The 22,870-nt window shown below is 40.2% G+C and overlaps 1 protein-coding gene across 4 annotated transcripts in view; it reads right to left on the bottom strand.

The window, feature by feature from the left end:
* RALA (RAS like proto-oncogene A) overlaps window positions 1-22,870 on the bottom strand; it is a 71,782-nt gene that overhangs the window by 11,770 nt on the left and 37,142 nt on the right. For 3 of the 4 annotated variants that reach the window (XM_036863396.1, XM_036863397.1, XM_036863398.1), the window contains 4 exons: window positions 19,964-20,038; window positions 9,381-9,533; window positions 6,373-6,581; window positions 2,714-2,888 (listed from right to left, as the gene is read on the bottom strand). In XM_036863396.1, coding sequence (XP_036719291.1) covers window positions 2,714-2,888; window positions 6,373-6,581; window positions 9,381-9,494 — 498 coding nt within the window. In that variant the 5' untranslated portion in view covers window positions 9,495-9,533; window positions 19,964-20,038. The remainder of the gene's footprint in view (window positions 1-2,713; window positions 2,889-6,372; window positions 6,582-9,380; window positions 9,534-19,963; window positions 20,039-22,870) is intronic. The other variant, XM_036863400.1, reaches the window with a different exon arrangement.

Raw genomic sequence — 22,870 nt, 5'->3', positions numbered from 1 at the left:
TCTGCTTCTTTGAAACTTCTACCCAGTGGTCTATTTGGAATCCTGATAAGGATAAGGCATGGGTGTTTAAAGTCTTGTGGGAGCTAGTATTTGTTTTCTGTGACAACACAAGATACCTCTCAATTTAATAGAAGGAGACAATGTTAACACTTAATCCTGGAAAATCTGATCAGACTTCCGGTAGTGGATGACACACAACATGGGAGATGCCACAGGTATGCCAACCATTGTTTTAAGTAAAATAGAGAGGGAAGAAGAACATTGGCGCCAGAGCCAGCAGATGCCACTACGGCGGCGGCATGGTGACCTTGAGCCAGGTGTGTAATCTCTCCACACCTCCGTTTCCTCATCTAAAAAGGCGCCATGAGAGGAGTATCTATGCTTCATAGGGTTAAAGATGAAACAGTGAGAGCTCGCCACAGTGCCTGGCTCTTGCAAGCACTGAAGAGTATTCGCTCTTATAACTATGTATTACATCACTGCCTCAGCAAACAAACCCAAAAAACAAATATAATCCAAACGTAACCAAATTTAAGAAAGTGAAGAGTTGCTGCAAGTCACTTTTCCTTAGCCACTGAGGTACTTTATCTGGTAGCCGCTCTGCAGGACACAGCAGTGAAAAATGCATCTGTCTGTGACTTAGTTCTCTGGCGGCAAACACAGGTACTAGAATCTTACACATTCCCCTGATACATACATTCATGTGTGCTTGTGTGTGTCTGAGTGTGTTTCAAACACAGATGGCAGCAAACTACAGACACTGTTCTGTCCTTTGCTTTTTCATTTACTGATGTTGAAGATCATTCCATATCAGCACATCTAGCTCTACCTTCATTTCTTTTCAACAGCTGTACAGTATTCCATTATATGGACGCACCATAATTTAAAGCAGTCTGTTACTGGACACTTGGATATTTCCCGTCTTTTGCTTCTACAAATAATGCTTCAATGACTATTGCTGAACATACACTTATGCATGGATGTATAATTTTATCCGTATAATAAATTTTTAGAACTTGAATTGTTGGGGTCATAATTTTGATAGATAATTGCCAAACTGCCCTTCCATGAACATATGAGAGTTCCTCTTTTTCCCATACTCCTGTCAACAGTATTATTATCAACCTTCTTGCTTTTTTCCAACTGACAGGTAAATATGTCATTATATTTTAAAATTGCACTTCCTTTTTTATAAGTAAGACTCATAAGCCTCTTTGCAAGTTTAAACGCGATTTGCATTTCTTTTCTGTGACAGGGCTATCTGTTTTTCGACCATTATTTTCCCATTGGGTTGTTGGTCTTTTTCTTACTGTCTGGTGATATCTCTGATAAGGCACACTACCGTATTTTCCCAGGGCCTCTGATGCCAGCAGGTGACACTACAGGACTGCTTCAAGCCTCAGAGCTTGGACAGTTATTGCTCCCCACTCCCCTTAGATCACGAAGGTTTGTTCTATAACCTGCTCAAGACATCAAACAGGAGCAAACAAAGTATACATATGCTATGACAATCTTCATTGGTGCCTTTCAAAACCCCAAACATGCTGAACCTTAAACTGTATTTCATTAGTACTTTAAAAAACATTTGCCATAACTTTAGAGGAAACTGGTCTACTCAGTAGAAATCTTATAGCAATTGGTACAGATGTCTTGGAGTTACAGGAATCTGACTGTGTGACTAAACAGAAATCAATCAGTTTAAGACAGTAATAACACTGTCTTAAAACCTACTGTAAACAAGCAGAAAGAATCTCTAAAGGTTTAACGTCACGATTCTGGATCAGGGTCGCGAGTCTTCAGGCACGGCAGACCAGCTCACAAGCACCTGCGCGCCTGGGGCGGTTACTCCAAGTGTGCCGCGCCGCCCCGTCTGCACACCCAGGAGCCAGCTAGACGGGCAGAGTCTCAGGTCTCACCCCAGACCAAGCGAATCAAAACCTCTGGGGAAGACCCAGGAACCTGTGTTTATCAGGCTCTATAGGCAATCCTCCTGCACGTTAGTTTTTGAGAGGCACGCGGTAGAGCCTAGATCCGCGGGGGCTGAAAGGGCCCCGCCTGGAGGGCTCTCAGAGCCTGTGCTGCCCCAGCGCAACCGGCAGGCTTCCTAAATACTGATGATGGCGTCCCGCAGCCGGATGAAAGGCACCTGGGAAGGCTTCTAGGAACGAGGTAAGGGTGTTCTTCACCTGGTCTCCAGGAAGGGCCAATCTGAACACAGTGTGAAGATGAGGGGAGAGGGCACAGGAGCTCCCCTTCCACTTGGGGGAGAACAGAGGCTGAGGGTGGGGAAGGCAGCTGTGGTGACAGATTTCAAAATCCTCTCCCCCGGGTCTGGGAGAACTTAAGTGAGGCTGGGCAGGTGTCAGCTCAGAGGACTTACATAGTTCCTTCTAGATTCTCCAGCCAATCAGGATAAGGAAAAAAAAAAAAAAAAAAGGAGGGATTCAGGTCAGGAATCTGTCAGTGCTTTGAAAAAAAAAAAAAAGGTACATCTAGCTGCAGCGTCTCATGTTTTAACACCTCTCGGGAACCTAAGGACAAAGTGAAGTAAGAAATTCCTAACACGTTGCACTTGAGCATTCAGGGCCAATAAAAAATCAACACGTATTAAATCTCTATTCGAAAGTCTCACAGAATCTCTAGACTAAACAGAGCCGAGTTAAAGCAAATCAACCTATTTTTAACATGACATGGTAGTAGAGCCACCTTTTACCTTGTCAACATTAGCTCGCGTTTTAGCAGACGTTTCCACGTAGTTAACGTTCCACTGATCGGCTCTGGTTTTTGCCTCTTCTACAGAAACCTGCCTCTTATCTTCCAAATCTGATTTGTTTCCAACGAGCAGAAACGGAACATTCTCATCTTCCTTTACTCTTAAAATCTGCTCCCTGGATAAGAGAAAATGAGCAAGAAATATTAACGTTATCTCTACATGTTAAAATAACAAAACACGCAATTAGCATTTATTTATGTTTCTATACAATAACAACTAGCTCATTTATTACAAAGTAGGAAACAAGCAGCACTTCTTCCTTTTTCTACCATCAATGATTTGAGCTCCACATTCACTTCATTTGGAAAAATACACCAAAGAAGAGTATAAATATGGCAGTAGACGTACGAAGTGAATATCAAATGCAACTTCCTCCGAAATGCTTTTTTAAAAATAAACTTTTTATATTAGAATGATTTCAGATTTACAGAGAAGTTGTGAAGATAGGACAGAGAGTTCCCATATACCCCACATCCAGTTTCCCCTACTGTTAACATTAATGTGGTACACTTATCACAATGTATAAACCACTGTTGATACAAGTATACCTTGTTTACTGCAATCTGCTTTACTGTGCTTTGTAGATACTACTTTTTTTTTTTAACAGACTGAAGGTTTGTAGTCACCCTGCGTCAAGCAAGTCTATCAGCGCCATGTTTCCAACAGCATTTGCTCTCTTTGTGTCTCTGTGTCACATTGTGGTAATTCTCGCAACATTTCACACTTTTCCATTATTATTATATTTGTTATGGTGATCTGTGATCAATGGTTTCTGATGTGACGACTGTAATCATTATTGGCATTTTTGCTTGAAGTGATGCTCTCTTTAAATAGAGTTCGAGAGGCTACTACAGAATTTTAGAATAGGAAAACACCTTTACAAACTGGTCCAGCTTCATTCTTATCAGAAGGAAAGTGAGAATGAAAAGACGTAACAGAGCTTTCTAACATTTCTATCAAACACTTACTAAGCACTACAAGTTGTATGCCAGCAACTGTGCCAAATAGGGGTACTAGGGACACTGAAATGGATAAGAAGAGTTTTTACCATATCAGGAAAAACACATATAAATCAATCTCATATAAGAGTGGGGCGAGTGTGCTGTTGCAGCTGTGGTAAGCATACCGCACACACACACGAGGGAACGATGGATCCTGCCTGGGTGACGGGAGGCCTAGGAAGGCTGAAGGGAGGAGCTGACAATCAGAGAAATGCAAATCAAAACTGCAGTGAGGTACCACCTCTCACTGCGCGGAATGGCCATCATTAAAAAGCCTATAACAAACGCTGGAGGAGGCGTGGAGAAAAGGGAACCCTCCTACACTGTTGGTAGGAATGTAAGTTGGTGCAGCCACTATGGAGAACAGTATGGAGGCTCCTTAGAAAACTAAAAAGAGAACTACCATATGATCCAGCAATCCCACTCCTGGGCTGGTATCTGGACAAAACTCTAATTCAAAAAGATACATGCACCCCAATGTTCACAGCAGCACTATTCACAATAGCCAAGACACGGAAGCAACCTAAGTGTCCATCGACAGATGAATGGATAAAGAAGATGTGGTATATATAGAGACATATATAGATATATATACACACACAATGGAATACTACTCAGCCATAAAAAAGAATGAAATAATGCCATTTGCAGCAATATGGATGCAACCAGAGATTATCATACTAAGTGAAGTCAGAAACAGAAAGATAAATACCATATGATATCACTTACATGTGGAATCTAAAATATGACACAAATGAACTTATCTACGAAACAGACCCACAGACATAGAGAACAGACTTGTGGTTGCCAAGGGGGAGGGGGTTGGGATTGGCAGATGTAAGCTTTTATATATAGAACGGATAAACAACAAGGTCCCACTGAATAGCACAGAGATCTATACTCAATATCCTGTGATAAACCATAATGGAAAAGAATATGAAAAAATAATGTATATATATGTATAACTGAATCACTTTGCTGTACAGCAGAAATTAACACAACATTGTAAATCAACTATACTTCAATAAAAAAAAAAATTAAAAAGACAGGAGCTGACACTGTGCTATACTTTGCAGGTCAGACCGTGTGGCGTGCCTACTATAACCATTCAGACGATCTCAAAAATGGCTTTCCTATTGCTGGTCAGTTAGTAGGAGCACTTTTTATTTACGGGAGGGGCAACACACTGGAGGTACAACAGACAAGTAATGAATGATTCACTTATTTTCTGTAACAGCAACAGCCCAAGATTCTTTCTCTTGGCATAAAAATACCTCACTCCCTTGAGATACCACTTTGGCTTTGGTGACTATGGTGACAAAATGTATTCCATTACTTAGAACAGAATCTGCTACATAATAAGCACTCAAAATATTTTTTTGAATGAATGAATAATCACTGACACTTACGTAACTTTCAACATGTCTCCCAGGATTACAAAACTCCCTTTGCACTTTATCACATACAAAACTCCTTCCTTATAGAAGCCAACAAACTTAATGTTACAAATAAATTTACATTTTTAAAGTTTCTCAATGACATGCTTTTTTGCAAAGGAGGTGCTTTTGGAATCTTTCAAGTTCTTGAGAGTTTCATGTACACATAAAAAGGAATGCTTTATGTAACCCTTGCTTCAGTTTCTTGCTCAACCACCAGGAATGACCTCTTTCCTCATCTGTGGAAACCCTTCTTCTCCTGCAGGGTTATTATCTATCTCTTGAAGGCCTCCCAGCTCCTCTCCTCTCCTGGATCCTCTGTAACCATCACTGGCCACGTCTCCTACTTTGTCGCTAACTTACACTTGGTTTCATGACTTATTCAACTCAGCTGCGTGAATCTTGAAAACAGAGGATATATCCCATGCTGCCTTGGTGTGCCCCACGCCAAAGCAGACAACACAGAAATAAAAATATACAAGTAAAGAATGCTTGTGATTATGCATGCCGTCTTTACGAGACGACTCAAGAACTTATTTATGCTATATTTCTCTCAAGTATAGAGAGGACCCCTCTCCCCTTTACCAGCCCCCCCGACCCCCCTGCCCAAAACCAAACGGAGGACAGATTTTAATTACGCAAACAGTAAATAAGATATAAAAAAAATACTGTATAACAAAGCCTTGTGTGCCAATCTATGGTGGTATTATTTCTACTAAAAGTCCATGCTATCAGTGAGGTGGATGGCAATGTGCCTCCTGGGCGTGACACAGGTGCTGAGACACCAGTGACCAACACAGCAAGAGTGACAGTCTGGGCCAGAGATCCATTACGCAACGCAAGCGTCTACTCTTAGGGCAGCAGTAGTAGTGTGCTTCAAAGGGAAATACTTCAGAAACGCGTGAGGAGAGCCTGGGTACGGGTGTGCCACAAGCTCAGGCTCCACTGCCGCTGGCACCGGCAGAGCTGGCTGTGAGATCACGCAGGGCGCGCCGAGGATGTGCGCACAGGCGCGCGGCGGACAGCGTCACGCTGACATCAGAGAGGGAACAAACGCGACCAGACGCAGAGGGAAAGGCGATCAGGTAAGAGCCTCTGGCTGCCTGCTTGTTTCTGGGGAGCAAGCCGTCGCGCGGTGTAACGACGCGACTCCCTGACCTACCTGAAGTCGGCTGTGGCCGCGAAGGACTCCATCTCCGTGATGGAGAAGACACAGAGAAAGCCCTCGCCGCTCCGGAAGTAGTTGTCCCTGATGGCAGCGTAGTCCTCCTGCCCGGCTGTGTCCAGGATGTCGATCTGCACTTCCTCCCCGTCCAGCACCACCTTCTTCCGGTAGCTGTCGGCTTTGGTCGGCTCATAGTCCTCCACGAACTGCCAGAGACGAACAGCGCATCCACGTCAGAATTATCCTTACTTCTCAAAGCTGCTTATTTTGAAATGCAGAGTCACGTGAAGTTGCCGAACTAGTACTGAGAGGTCACGTGGGGCCGTCATTCCGTTTTCCCCAATGGTAAACACTACATTCACTTAAATTTCCATTTCAGGCAACTCGGTGGCTTCCTCTTTTACAAAAAGTGGGGACTGAACAGCTCTAGGCCGCCGACGGCTTGAAAACCGTGCCTTTTTTCTTACTTAGAACAAACACTACACCTGCAAAAACTATTACACAGATATTTTATCAAATGTTTAAGAACTCTTTCTGTGTGACTCTAAATAAAAATTTTCATGTCAGAACTGTGGAAATAACTTGAAAGTAAGTTAATATTTAGGTAAGCATTGAAAGCACGGTTAAATTTTTTCTTTCTCCAAAATGAACCGTGTCAAGAAAGTGGCTTATACTAGCCTGTAAAATGCCAAATCTTGAACTTTGAAATTTCTCCCCAAACTTCCAATTTCTTAAAATAGTACAATTAAACAACTTTACAGTTGTACTTCTATCTTCTACCCCCTAAATCTCACCTCGATATTTTTGATCAGTGTATCGTTGTTGGCATACGGGTATGTATACACACATACTTTAGTGGGTTTTTTGTTTGTTAGTTCCTATAAATATTTTCATTATCTGATATTTTCTTATTTATTTGCTCAATGTCTAAATCCCCCTATTAGAATTTAACCCCTGGGGGCAGGGACCTTGATTAGTCTACTCATCACTGTATCTCCAAAGCCTGGAATATGCCTGGTACATGGAAGACACTCAACAAATAATTATTAAAAAATCAAGCACAGGGCTTCCCTGGTGGCGCAGTGGTTGAGAGTCTGCCTGCCAATGCAGGGGACATGGGTTCGAGCCCTGGTCTGGGAGGATCCCACAGGCTGCGGAGCGGCTGGGCCCGTGAGCCACAACTACTGAGCCTGCGCGTCTGGAGCCTGTGCTCCGTAACAGGAGGGGCCGCGACAGTGAGAGGCCCGCGCACCGCGATGAAGAGTGGCCCCTGCCTGCCACAACTAGAGAAAGCCCTTGCATAGAAACGGGGACCCAACACAGACAAAAAAATAAAATACATAAATAAATAAGTCAGGAGCTCTTTAAAAAAAAAAAAAATCAAGCACAGTGTATTTGTAACTGTAAAAGCTACAGAACATTCTATGACAATTACATGCTAATATTTTACAAATATTAAATATTTATAAATATTTATGCATATTTAATGAATAGAAATATTCAGATAGCATATCTGATAATATTATGAATATTAAATATTTATGAATATTAAATGAAAGCGTAACCATTCCTCAAATGTCAGACGTGAACATTCTTACTTTTGACCTCCTATTGTCAAGAAGGGGACTGACTTAAGGATTAGTTTAAAGAAAAGCAGCTATTAAGGTAAATAGCATGAAAAACAGAACTGAACAGATAAATTAGCAATTTCATTTAAAGTACCATTTCAGTTTCTCCCTCTCTAAATTGTTTATCATAAGCAACACGACTGATGGATTTAAGAGTTCTGTGTGTGTGAAAGAAATGCTGACGAGCAGGCAATGAAAAGAGACCTTAGGTGGTAAAAGTCTGCAGGATTTTTTTCTTAGAAGACTAGGTTTAATACTTACTCATCAGAGATCACTCTTCTTGGGCAGGTTGGAAAACCTCTCTGAGGTTCTGTTTCCTCATCTGTAAGATGGGGAAACCACTGCCTACCACACAGGATTTTTTTGAGGATTAAGAAAGAGTAACCATAAATCTTTGCTTCTCTTTGGGAGGAGGAAGAATTGAGGATCAATGCTTAAATTTGATTACCAACTCTTAAATCATTTAGCCTTATTAATAGTCCTCTAGGGAAAGAATGTATTGCTGTATATAGGCTGAGACCTTACCTCTGGGACAATAAAGTCTGATACAAATACATGCACAGAAATCTGTAACCTGTCTAGTAATTTTATTTTAGGGACACAGCCTTTTCCTGCTTAGTGTTGAGTGTGGTGCCACGCCAGTACACAATAACTGACTTTTTCACTGAAGTTATTAAAGGACAACTTATGTATATTAACGTCAAGTTTCAATTAGGTACTATATCCACCAGTTCTATTAATTCAAGGTGGGACTCACCATTAAAACACTAAAAATAAAAAAGCCAGTTAGACTGCTCAAAAATAGTTAGTTTCCAGGGTTTCTTTAAAATTAATTAAATTTTGGCTGCACTGGGTCTTCCCTGCTGCACGCGGACTTTCTCTAGTTGCAGCGAGCGGGGGCTACTCTTCATTGTGGTGCACGGGCTTCTCACTGCGGTGGCTTCTCTTGTTGCAGAGCACGGGCTCTGGGTGCGTGGGCTTCAGTACTTGTGGCACGCGGGCTCAGTAGTTGTGGCTCACGGGCTCTAGAGCGCAGGCTCAGTAGTTGTGGCGCACGGGCCCAGTTGCTCCACAACATGTGGGATCTTCCTGGACCAGGGCTCGAACCTGGGTCCCCTGCACTGGCAGGCAGATTCTTAACCACTGCGCCACCAGGGAAGTCCCTGTTTTGTTTTTTAAAAGCATAAGGATTTTAAGGACCTTGAGTTCTTGACTTGTTAAATCAAGTTGTATACAAATGTTGACTCTGAACAGAAGAAAAATGGTCAGTAGCTTTCAAGAATTCAAGGAATCCATCCAAAACAGCACCAAAACTAAGCTAGAGAAATATTCTCTGAAAGCCCAAACTTTGATATCCATGGTAAAATCAGCACTTACCTCATCATACATGAACTGCAGAGTGAGAGCAGACTTGCCCACACCACCACTGCCTACCATGATGACTTTGTGTAAGGCCAAAGAATTCTGACCCTTCGGCTTATTTGCAGCCATCTTGTGTCACAGAGTTTTCACCAAAGGATTAAGAAGAATCTGAAAAGAATGAAAGGACAAGTAATGCTCAATACATTCTTCTTCAGAATTCCAGTGTAGGAAAGAGATATATTGTCCTTAGGCGTCAAGGTATTAGTTTTCATTCTGCAGTGATTTTAAACAGATGGCAAATGAAGTATGCTTATTTGGGGGAAGAACCACTTATCAGAGAACACCATGGCAATAAGACAAGTATATGACTCAAGGGCATTTCTCTTACAGTAGCTTTCAGTAATGAGCTTGCTGACCGAAAGTGAAAATTTCCCAGTGCAACCATATGCTGACAATAATGGAGTATTTAGTTGTATTAGAATATGGTCACACAGATTACAAAGCAGGCTGAACGATCACTTTGTTTTCATATTATCCTCTATTGGTAATAATTAAAGAGATGTTTCTTCTAATTTCAGTAAGAAACAACTGATGAAAGAAAGAAAGAAAGAAAGAAAGGGGCGGGGAGAGAGGAAGGAAGGAAGGAAGAGAAAAGAGAAGAGGAGGGAGGGAAGAAGAAAAGGAAGGAAAGAAAGAAAGGAAGGAAGGACGGAAGGAAGGAAGGAAAAACCCATCCCAACTACTTGCTGGTAGAAATATAAATAGAACCGAATACCGTATACCCCAACTCCCAAGTATCGTAGTACTGGAACACCTGTATATTTTGGGATGGATGGCTAATCTAACGTAAACACCTGAATCTAGTGTGCCCTCACTTTTGTTCACTACATTCACGTGCTCAGCGTGGAAAGACCAGGTCCCCCAGAGGTCGTAGTGGTGAGGCACACTAATGGCAGCCCGTTACTTTGGCCATGGTACCAGGCCTTAGAAAGAGAGGCGGGGAGGTCACAGCAAACACTGCGTCTGTGTGCAGGCCCAGGAGAGGAGACTTGTTCTGCACCTTCCTTCTCAGCACCTCTGACCTGTCTCAGTCACAGCACACCTTTCTCAAGCTGCAACTTACAGAACACCCCGCCCTGCCCACTTCTGTATCTCAGGCCATCTCTCCCAGCCTGGCCACATCAGCCCACACTGGTCTCCTTTGATTTTTCATACGCTCTTCTCTGCCTCTTGGCCTTTACCATGCAGTTTCCTCCATTTGGCATATTCTTAATTTGGCTAACTCCTCTCAGTGTCGGGGTGTTTCAGCCTTACCTGAAACACTCAACCTAAATTAGGCTCTCCCCTGCCCTGTGCTCACATAGTACGTGATACTTTTCTTTCATAACCATTATCACAAGTCGGAATTGCCTGAGTGTGTTAGCTGATTAATACGGCTCTTCTTCCTAATATACCAGAAGCAACTTGAGTACAGGCGCCATGTCTGTTGGTTTACTTCATGCTTAATGTAACTAATATGCCTTGGCAAAATCAGCCATTCAGTACGTGTGTGCGGAATGAACAAATAAATGTTCGAGTCTGACTTAACCTTGGGGAGTGCTTTAGACTGTACTGGTATAAAGCAGCTATTGCTACTAGAGGTTCCATCACAAGCTTGTTAGGCAAGGACAGTCTGCCGTGGGCTTGTGCGCCACACACTGGCTATGCAGGGCACCCAAGAGCTGGGCACTGCTCAGGCAGCCCCAGAAGTCAAGCCCATAAGCCTATTTGCCCAATACAGAAAAGTCGTAAGAAAAAAAAAAAAATCCCATAACCTTGCTCTCCATTTAACAACACGAATACATTACACTGTGTTTGAGACAGCTTCAGTCTGCACGGAGCGTAACTGAGATCACACCATATATGTGGCTTTTGATCCTGTTATTCTTACATTATGTCTAACATTTTAGTAGAGGCAGCTTAAACTGTGCAGCATATGGGAAAGAATCCACATTTGGAGGCTAGATGTTCAATTTAATTCAATAAACAAGGACTGAGACCCTCTTTTTCCTGGATACCAAGGAGATGATCATTGGATTCTGATGATTACCACTGCTGAGAAACAGTGAAAAGTAACAGTGTACTTCAGATAAGTAACTAAAAGTCCAAAAGATACCTCGTCTACGCGTTTATGGAGCAGCTGTTGCTGGCGTCCCTAAGTAAGGCAGGAAATGACTTCTTTCTCACCATTATGACCCTTACTTACTGGCAGCTGTAATCACTTCACGGCTACGCAACTACTGTTATATTTTTAAAACAGTTAATACCACAGGAGCTCAGGGTGTGAACATATCAATTAATACTCTAAGAGTTCAGTGTGTGCGTTTTTAAAGCAAAACATTTAGCAGTTACACCAACTGGGTTAAAACACTTTCCCTTCCAGAACAATTTACAGTATAGTCTGTGACTTAGAAAAGGCAGAGATTCCCAAAGACATTTTTCCCAAGTGCAGACTTTCTTTAATAACCGTTAGCTGCACATCCCATACTTTCAAGGAAAGCTATCCAGGAAAAGAAGCCCCCGCCAAGGAGACACTCCTTTGCCCCATTGCAAAAACTTGGCTTTCCATAACTTAGGTTCCAATTCCTAGTCTAGATGTTGGAACTTAAGACAACATACATGTAAATAAGAAAATTCCATTAGTGCTAAGCGCAATGAAGAAACTAAGGGGCACCGGGATAAGGGGGCAGGGAGGGGCTACTTCAACCAGATGGTCAAGGGCGACTCCTCTGAAGAGGCAGCATTTGAGCTGAGACCTGAATTTTATCAAGGAACCAGCCAGCTCTGAGGGAAGAGCGTTCTAGACACAGGGAAGAGCAAGTGCAGAGGCCTAAGATGGGAGAGGGTTTGCCACGTTCTAGGGGCCAGAGCAGGGCCAGAGTGGATGGAGCCTACGAGTATCAGGGAGCGTTAACAGGAGGTGAGACTGAGAAGCAGGAGAGGCCAAATCATAAAAAGCCTTGAAGGCCATGGAAAGGTGTTTGAGTTTTATTATCATTGTAATGGGAAGCCTCTGGAGAGTGTGTAAGCAGGACTGTGACATAATTTCATTTATGTTTTTAAAAAGATTACCGTGGCCAGTGTGTGCAGAATGAATGGTAGAGGTGCAAGAGCTGAAAGCAAAGGAGTCCATCCCATAGTCCATGACTAGGTTTGGCAGATGCAAGCTGCCAATGACCTTGGGAAGAGTCACCTCACCAACGAGGTAGGAACCATAGCCTGACTGGGGTGGGTTGAGGAGAAAACAGAAGGTGTAGAAATGGACTTGACTCTGAAGATGAATGGAGAAATGGGGACATAGATGGACACGGTTTTTTTGTTTGGGTCGCTTTTTAATTATTCTTAAGGGATGTTTATATGATAATCATCTAAAAGAGGCAGAAGTTAATGAAGAAGAGAAGGTGCCTCTAGGAGTAGACCAGGGGAGCAGAGACCCAGGGCACACAGGAGCGGGGACAGCTCTTTCCTTGTAGTGGGGGGTGAGGTAAAGCAAAGAACAAGGCACAGGTGCAGGCTGCGGACAGATGTGGCTCCTTCTTCATTTACCTGCGTCTATTATCTCCTCCACGAAGTACGATTCACACGGCGGTTCAGTGAGGAGTTGGAACTCAGAAGCACACCTGCCTAGATAGATCAGTGGAACGGGACATACAGAAATAGATCCAAATACATACTATAGTTTAGTGCGTAATAAACGTGGCATTTCAAATGGAGGGTCGGGGAGGGAAGCATAGAGGATAGTTCAGTAAATGGTACTGGGACAACTGGTGAGCTATCTGGGAAAAAATTAAGTTGGACCCATTCTCCTCACACCAATATAAATTGTAAATTTATAAAATAAATTTATATAAATCTTTGAAAGTGGATCAAAGATTTAAATGATAAAATGAAATCACAAAAGCACCAGAAAAAAAAAAAAACCACAAAATTTTTGTTTTATAATCTTAGAATGGGAAAGGCATAAAGTACTATCTAAAACTCAAGTCATAAAATAACTTTGATAAATTTTACTACTCAAAACAATTTCTACATGGCAAAATCTTCTATAAGCAAAATAAAAAGATGAACTGAGGAAAATATTTGTGATTCATTTCAAAGAGAAGAGGTAATTTCCCTATATAAAAAGTTACTATAAATAAAACCAACAACTCTTAAGAAAATGGGCAAAAAATACAAATAGTCATAGGAAAGGAAATACAAAGGGCTCTAATATGCTCAACCTTGCTGATAAGAGAAATACAAATAAGATTAGACTGGATTTCAATTGTTTTACCCATCAGATTGGTATCAGTATGTTTGCAAGGACCAGCAAACTATAGCCCCCTTGGCCTGCTTTTTGTATGGCCTGTGGCTAAGAACGGTTTTGTGTTTTTGAAGGGTTGTAAACAAAACAAAACAAAATAAAACCAAGAAAAATATGCAACAGAGAACGTATGTGGCCCACAAGTCTAAATAATGTTTTCTTTCCACCCTCTACAGAAAAAGCTTGTCCCTCCCTGGTAGACAAACAGGCACATTCCTTCACTGCAGTGGAAGCGTAAACTGGAAACATGGACTAATTAGCAACCATAAGAAAACAGATGCTCTTTACCCATTGATATGGAGGGAGTTAAAACATATTGTTTTTTTAAACTAATTAATTAATTAATTAATTGGCTGCATTGGGTCTTCGTTGCTGCGTGTGGGCTTTCTCTACCTGTGGTGAGCGGGGGCTACTCTTCGTTGAGGTGCAACAGCCTCTCATGGCAGTGGCTTCTCTTGCTGGGGAGCACAGGCTCTAGGCGTGCGGGCTCAGTAGTTGTGGCTCATGGGCTGTAGAGCACAGGCTCAGTAGTTGTGGTGCACGGGCTTAGTTGCTCCGTGGCATGTGGGATCTTCCTAGACCAGGGCTTGAACCCGTGTCCCCTGCATTGGCAGACGGATTCCTAACCACTGCGCCACCACATAAAGTGAAAAAAGTAAGATATAGACCAATATAACTTGTATGCTATGAACTGCATAAAAAGATGAGAAAAAAGGGATTTAGAGGTTTATTTGTTTATATACCGGAAACGATATAAAAAATGGTAACACAGGGTTGCCTGTGAGGATGGAAACTAAGTCACTGGTGGACAGAAGCGGGATAATGGCTTTTTGCTAACTACCAGTTTCATTTTTGTATAATGTGAACATATAACTTGTTTTTAAAATTAAAATTAGTCATAAAATAAATAACATTACCCTGTTTATTTCCTGCACTCGCTTGGTAAAAATACAATTAACTACTTTCCTGGCACCTTATACAAACTAGGAATTGGAGGACTGAACCTGAATTTTAATTGAAATACTTCTCCATGTATGTGTATGCATTTGTGTTTTCCTCCTTCAAGTAACGAGATAGGGATCCTTGAACTTCAAATTGTTTGGTTTGTAGGGTTCCTCAATTATTTTCTATCTTTTGCTGTTCAAACAAATATTTTTTAATTACACAATGGCCTCCTCCCCCCTCCCCCCACCTTTTGGGTAACATTACATCCCTGTGACTTATTTTATAGCTGGAAGTGTGTGTGCACCTTTTGACCCCCTTCACCCATTTTGCTGCCTCACCCCCATCCTGGCAACCACCAGTCTGTTCTCTGTATCTATAAGCTTGGTTTTCTTTCCTTTTTTTTTTTTTTAGATTCCACATATAAGTGAAATCATATGGTGTTTATCTTTCTCTGTCTGACTTATTTCTCTTAGGATAATGCCCTCAAGGTCCATCCATGTCACAAAGGGCAAGATTTCATTTTTTTAATGGCTGAATAATACTCCATTGTACATATATGCCACATTTTCTTCAACCATTAACATGCTGATGGACACTTAGGTTGTCTCCATGTCTTGGCCACTATAAATAATGCTGCAATGACATGGGGGTACATATATCTTTTTGTGTTAGTGTGGATCATATGGTAGTTCTATTTTTAAAAAGCGATGTCCTAGAACAATACTATAGAATCTACTTGGTTATGGGTGGGCTTCAAGTTTTCCACCTTACTGTTTTTCTCTGCTTCACCCAGAAGCTAGACACCTACATCATGCTCACCATGTTGATTTAAGTTATGAATTACCTGATTTTTCCTTCCTCTCTCCCTCCCATCCTCCATTAACAAATATACTGTGCCTTATTATGTGAGGCACAGTTCTAGGCACTGGGGATATGGAGTTGAATTCCATAGGCCTAGGTCCCTGCCCTCATATGTTTAGTTAACAGGTACCCATACTGTATTGTTTCCTGTTGCCACTATATCAAACACTATAAATTTATAGGGGCTTAAAACAACACAAAATTTATCATCCTGTTGTCAGAAGTCCAAAATGAATCTTAAGAGGCTAAAATCAAGGTGTCAGCAGCGTGGGTTCCTTCTGGACACTCCAGAGGAGAATCTGTTCCCTACTTCTCCCACTTCTAGAGACTGGCTTTCCTTGGCCCCTGGCTGCATCGCTACCATCTCTGCTTCTGTAGTCAAACCTCTCTCTGCCTCCCTCTTATAAGGAGACTTGTGATGAGGAGACCTGTGATTACATGTAAGGCCCACAAGGATAATCCAGAAAATCATCCCCCAATCCTTAACTTAATCACACCTGCAAAGTCCCTTTGGCCACAGAAGTAACATTCAAAGATTATGGGGATGAGGACTTGGATATCTTGTCGTTGGGTCATTAATCAGCCTACCACACATGGGAGGAAGTGGGTCAAGGCGCTTCAGACCACAAATCTCCAACCCAAACTCTAGGCTCTCTATTTTACACTTTATGAAAATTTCTAAGACGTGATCAATCTAGTTCTCCAATACGTAATAAGGAATACTCTACCAAGTAAGATCTCAAACACTCCCTGTCCACTAAAAACAATAAACCCAACGATCTTTATATTTCCAGAGTTCATTATTACCTTTTTTAGACTTTCATAATAAAGACACTTACTATTAGGCTTTAGTTTAATAAAACTATTAGCTGGCAGAAGTTCTTACTGAGAGATTCCTTGTTAATAAAGAGATTAAATGGAGCACGCCTCTCCCCTCCAATTTGAACAGCGCATTAAAAGGCTATGATGATCACTAAAGTTCAGTTCCTATCAAATCATTATAAACCATTACTAAGCACAAGCAGATAGAGGCCACAGTAGTGACTCGACCTTCAAAATGAAAAATAGTTCATATAGATAACTCACAAATGACACTCCCTATCTGCATTAAGAATACCTGCTCAATAAAGGAATTTAGTATAAAGTGAACAATTTTAGAAGAGTTAGAATATACCTGACCAAGAAAGCAAGATACACAATTCTATTTGAAAGGGATTTGAGACTATTTCAGGTTATTACTAGGCACAGATACAGATAATACCACTGGCGTATTTTTCCAACCATTTAAAGAACAGGTATTATTAGTACTATTTAATGTTTTGCAACATAGAGAAAGCCTCCAAATTCTTTTTTGAGAGCTAGCTTAACATTGATGCAAAGTTCCTAACAAAGAGAGACTAAAGGAAAAACAGACTGACCTATCATGTATATATGGTGCAAAAATTCTAAATAAAAAATGTTAGAATCCAGCACATTAAAAGAATAAACCAAAGTGACCAGGTGGGATTCAACCAGATATGCAAGAATGTCTTTATATTTTAGGAAGTCAATGTAATTCTTCACATTAATAGAAAAGTCATAGATTATCTCTACATGATCTGGAATGATATTTGATAAAATTCAAAGTCCACTGCTTATACCAATAATGATTTCATACTTAGGCCAAAGGAATCAACTGAAAAATTACTATAAACAAGAGATTTCAAAGATAATGGTTATATAATCAATATATTGTATAAAAAATAAATTTCTTTTCAAATAACCAGTTAGAATATATAATGGAAGGAAAGACTCAATTTACAACAAGACTCACGAAGAATACATAATTAAGAATAAAATTAACACAAACTGTAAGATATTCATGAAGACAATTCAATAAGGATATTTAGGTAACAGAAAGGGTGACTTTATGAACATAAATGAAGGCAGATCCTGTTCTTGGGACAAGAAGATTGTATACTGGTAAAGGCATAAAACTCTGATAATAAGAAAGACTATTAATTTCTAATATATAAAAATCTCTTCACAATAAAAAAAATTTTTGACCACTGAGTCAAAAGACAAAGGACTTGACTTTGGAGTCATCTGATCTATCGCCTAGTTTTCTTTACCCTTAAATTTGTGAAGATAATTTCTGATGTTGATAACTTGCTTTAACTTTTTCTTTAAAGGCAGGTTGATTTATACACAATAAAATCACCCTTTTAATGAGTTTTGATAAATGTATACAGTCATATAACACCACCACAATCAAGACACAGAATAGTTCCATCACCTCCAAAGGTTTCCCCTTACCTCTTTGCAGTCAGTCTCCTCCCATCACCCCATCCCATGGCAGCCACTGATCTGATTTCAGTTCCTATTGTTTTGCCTTTTCCAGAATGTTATATAAATGGATCATATTGTACATAGCCTTTTGTGCCTGTTTCTTTTCACCTAGCTAAGACTTTTGAGATATATTCATATAGTTACATGTATCAGTGGCACGTGCTTTTTTTTTTTTTTACTGTTTGATAGTATTCCGTTGTCTGGAAGTAGCATAATATGTTTATCCATTCACATTTATTTGGGGTGTTTCCATTTTTACAATTTTATAAATAAAGAAGCTATAAAGAGTCATGTACAGGTCTTTGTGTGTGTGTGTGTGTGTATATATATATATATATATGTTTTCATTTCTCTTGGATAAATACCTAGGGGTGAGACTGCTAAATTGTATGATAAGTATGTGTTGAAATGTTTTTCGAAGTGGCTATACCTTTCTGTATTTCCACGATGTATGAGATTACCCGTTGCTCCACATCCTGGTACAGTCACAGCCACAGTCTTTTCATGCTAAGCGGTCTATTGGATGTGTAGTGGTATTACACTGTGGTTTTAATTTGCATTTTCCTAATGACTAATCATGTTGGGCATCTTTTAGTGTGGTTATTTACCATCTATGTGTCTTGGAGTTCAAATCTTTTACCCATTTTTAAAAACTGGGTTTTTAAAAGTGAGTTTTAAGAGTTCTTTAGGTATTCTGGAATCAAATCCTTTATCAGAGACATACCTTGAAAATATTTTCCCCCAGTCTGTGGCTTATCTGTCCATTTTCTTAACAAGTTTTTTGAAGAGTAGAAGCTTTTGATTTTGATGAAGTGCAATTTATCAATTTTTTCTTTATGTTTCAATGCTTTTGGGGTCCTGATCTTTGACAAATTTTAAATGACGAAGAAGCTACTGTAATTTGAATATTTATAAACAAAACCTTACTATTTAGTTATTATTAAAAATAGAAAATGGAAGGAAGTCCATGTGAAACATAACTTGTAACTGACACCCTGAACTCTTAGAAGGTCCTCCTTTATTTCAAGATATGCAATCAGCTCAAAAGGAGCAACAGTCAAAGTCAGAAAGTCCCTGAGGCAATGTTTTACTTCTAAAATGTAATAACCTAATATTTTCCAATTACCCAGACTTCACTGAATAAGGACAACACAAAATTATAACAAAGACTGAGCTAAAGAAAATAATGTTCTGTTTTAAGGGTACAATAGTTGAAAGCTGATTAAAGATGGCTTAACAATTTGCCTGGTCTGCATAATAAAATTTATTTATATGACTTGCCAGACATGTTGTCAGACATCAAAGCACAGACTTTTAAAATCATGGGAACGCTCAAATTACTTTACCTCTTTGGGTCTCGGCTTGTTTGTAAAACTAAGGTTAAGATGAATAATTTAGCATATGGAAGATGTCTAAATACACATAGTAAGTACGAGTAATGTAAACATTCAGGCATCTTTTTAGAAGACCCTACCTTTATATGCAGCGTATATTCAGTCCCCAGTCAGTGCAAAATTATTGATATTACCAGCAGCACAAAAGTAAAGCCCTCACCAAGGTTAAAACCAACAAAATATTTCTAGAACTCAGGAGGAAGTCATGACTAAGCTGAGACTTGAAAGACAAAGCATTTTAGCAGACCAGGTGAACCTGGGGGTGTTGGTGAGAGATGAAGCTGTAAGAAGTAAAAAGGGCCAGAAACAGATGTTTACATGCCAGCAATTGAGATTTTTTTTATCCTTAGAGCAAAGAGAATTACCAGGAGTTTTTAAGTGAGAGATTATGACTCAGAAGGCAGGAAGAGCAGCCGCAGGCTACAGGGCAATGGTGACTAGGGAGAAGATGGGGATGGATTTGAGACATTAAGAAAAAAGCATCAACCAAATCTGGGGACAGATTAGATATGAGGGGTGAAGGGACAATTCAAGCCAAAGTACCCAACTTCCTGGCTTGAGTGGATATGGGTAAGTAAAGGAAGAGGAACAAGCAGCCTTTTTAGGAGGGGTGGTGGTGAAAAGAGTTGGTGCAAGGAAATGATGGAAATCTACACCGATTTTTTAATAGATCAAAATATTTTAAAAGAAGAATCTAAGTATAGCCTAAGTATAAGCAGTTTTCTTACCCCAGTCACAGAGGTTCTGCTACCACACTATGACTTGATTTCAGCAATGTTGAGAAATAAGCAACAGGGCAGAACCTGAAAGGTGGAAGATAAAAAGACCGATAAACTACTATTTATAGCTATTTTAACATTTTTCTTTGAACCCCTAAATGTGCTTTTAAAATAAGATTATGTAGAAAAATATTTAATAATTATTAATTATAAAGAATATACATTTTGCTTCTGTATTCCTATGCTAACTATGGCACGACACATAACAATATTTTGAATTTTGAACCATGTGAGTCTTTTACCTATTTGAAAATTCAATACATGTTATTTACTGAACATACCAGCTACAAAATTGGATGAAGAAGTAATATTCAAGCGTGAATTTAACAGAACTACTAAAAAAGTATGATTTATGTAATTTATACCTGCTTTAGAGTCTACTGCATCCAAGCTATAAATTAGGTGTATAAATACTGTTGAGTTTCTCTTATTGATATATTTATAAATCTGATATTGCCTGTGAAAACTCTGCTGATTTAAGAAGCGGAACCAGAAAAAAATAATTGAATTAACCATGCCTGGGGCTTCCCTGGTGGCGCAGTGGTTAAGAATCCGCCTGCCAATGCAGGGGACACGGGTTCGAGCCCTGATCCGGGAAGATTCCACATGCCGCGGAGCAACTAAGCCCGTGAGCCACAATTACTGAGCCTGCGCTCTAGAGCCCACAAGCCACAACTACTGAGCCTGAGCTCTAGAGCCCACGAGCCACAACTACTGAGCCTGCGCTCTAGAGCCCACGAGCCACAACTACTGAGCCCACGTGCCTAGAGCCCGTGCTCTGCAACAAGAGAAGCCACTGCAACGAAGAGCCCGCGCACCGCAATGAAGACCCAACACAGCCAAAAATAAATAAAAATGAAAAAAAAACCATGCCTGAATGATCCAACTTAAAAATGAACAGGGCATTTGATTAACTGAATAAGACATATCAAACTACATATTACAAGAAATACTGACAAAAAGTTTAACAGTAAACAGTCATTAGCAAATGAAATATTTTAAAAGAATCTAAGTATGGCCTCTGGTTTACATGAAGACATCTGTTAAATCCCACTTTGGGATGCACGTTTCATTTAAGTTAGCTCTCTCTTTGTGTAGTGGCTTCCCTGATCTTTTGGTTTGCTTTTGGATTTCTTTTCTGTTTCTTACGCCCATATTCTGAGTCAACATATATTTATTAAGAGTCAGATACTGTGCTAGGCACTGGGAGGGGGGAGGGGGAGGGGAAGGCGGGAGGGGGGAGGGTGGGTACACAGATGAGCAAGTCAGAATCCCTGGCTTTGAGATCTTACAACAAAGCAACAGAGATGTGGGGGAGGACGGTATTAAGTTGTAACACACCAGTCTGCCTCCTGCATCCCTTTCCACTTAAGTCACACTTGCTTTTTCTATGTTGTTTTGTTGACTTCATAGCTTTAATTTTAATTTAATCATCCTGTAGATGTAGAGCAGTCTATTTACCAACCCTTGTAATAGAAGACATCATAGCTGTTTGGAGTTCTTCTAAATTCTAAATGGATAACCATCTATTTCTATATTTAAAATGCTTTTCATGAGGTAGATTTTAAGGAATTGTAATGAATGAACGGATTGTTTAAGGTTTATTAGACATACTGTCCAATGCTTTTCAAAACTGCTATACAACTGTTCACGACATTCCTATTAGCAATGGGCATTCTTTTAAAACATCTGCTAATTATATATTGGGAAAAAGACCTCATTTTTTCTAATTACGTCTTTGATTACATGATGAGGGTGACCATTTTTTCCATGTACTTATTTATTTTGTGAATTGTTAATTCACACCCTTTACTAATCTGGCAATAGTATCTCCTATTATACTTTTTATACTTTCATGTCACCATTGGCTAGGCTTTCTTTCCTCTTGCTTTCCCAGCCCACTGTAGCAGGTTTCTTCTGTTGCTGGGTAGATCTACTTCCCATGACAGATCAGGAGAGGTAACAGACTATGTTCACTGGCATTTTAGCGGACGGGCTTTACTTCAGGGTTCATGGGCAAGGAACAGGTTGAAAGGCAGGATCTTTCTCCAAACATCAAAATAAGGAGAGTATCCCCTGGAACACTCACTCTTGCATTAGAACGCCTAGTCCTCCTCAGGCTGAGAGTTTAAAAACAAGGTTTGTTTGAAAGTAGATTTCCAAAATTAGCATGGTAACCAATGTTGTGTAATCTTTGTATGGGCTGAGTGAGTGGGTAGCATATCCAATTAGCTCTTGATACATCCTCCTTTAATTACTACCATGTCCTATCATCTCTTCTGCTCTCTGTTGCTACTGACTCAAGCTTAGAGTCTCTTGAGGACTCTAAGGGGAAAAATAGATTCCACGTGCAGTTTCCCTCATGGGTATGCTGGGCTGGGGCTTCCTCCACCCTGGTTCAGCCATCAACGCCATCTGTTTTCTGTCTTCTGGAACCTGGAAGTGTCTGCTTTGCTGATGGTCACTCCATCTGTTCCCATTCTCAGTTATGGATTTACAAATTTCCGCCTCTACATTTTTTTCCTCTCTGTCATTTCACAGGGAGTCGGGGCTACAGAGGAGTAGGACACGTTAATTTAGTCTATTGGCTTTCCCTGTAGATGAGTTAAAATCCAGAGCTGACTTGATTTGGAATGCCAAAATATTTCAGATTTAGAAACTATGAAAATCTCTATTAAAGAGATCTAATTAAAATTAGCCTCAGCTTTTTTGCACAGCAAAGGAAACCACTGACAAAATGAAAAGACAACCTACTGAATAGGAGAAAATATTTGCAAATGATATGACCGATAAGGGGTTAATATCCAACATATATAAATAGCTCATACAACTCAATATAAACAGCTCATACAACTC

The sequence above is a fragment of the Balaenoptera musculus genome, chromosome 9 (genome assembly GCF_009873245.2).
Source record: "Balaenoptera musculus isolate JJ_BM4_2016_0621 chromosome 9, mBalMus1.pri.v3, whole genome shotgun sequence".
In the NCBI taxonomy this organism is placed as follows: domain Eukaryota; kingdom Metazoa; phylum Chordata; class Mammalia; order Artiodactyla; family Balaenopteridae; genus Balaenoptera; species Balaenoptera musculus.
Note: the sequence above shows the minus strand (reverse complement) of the source record. Positions and strands in the feature narration are given on the sequence as shown.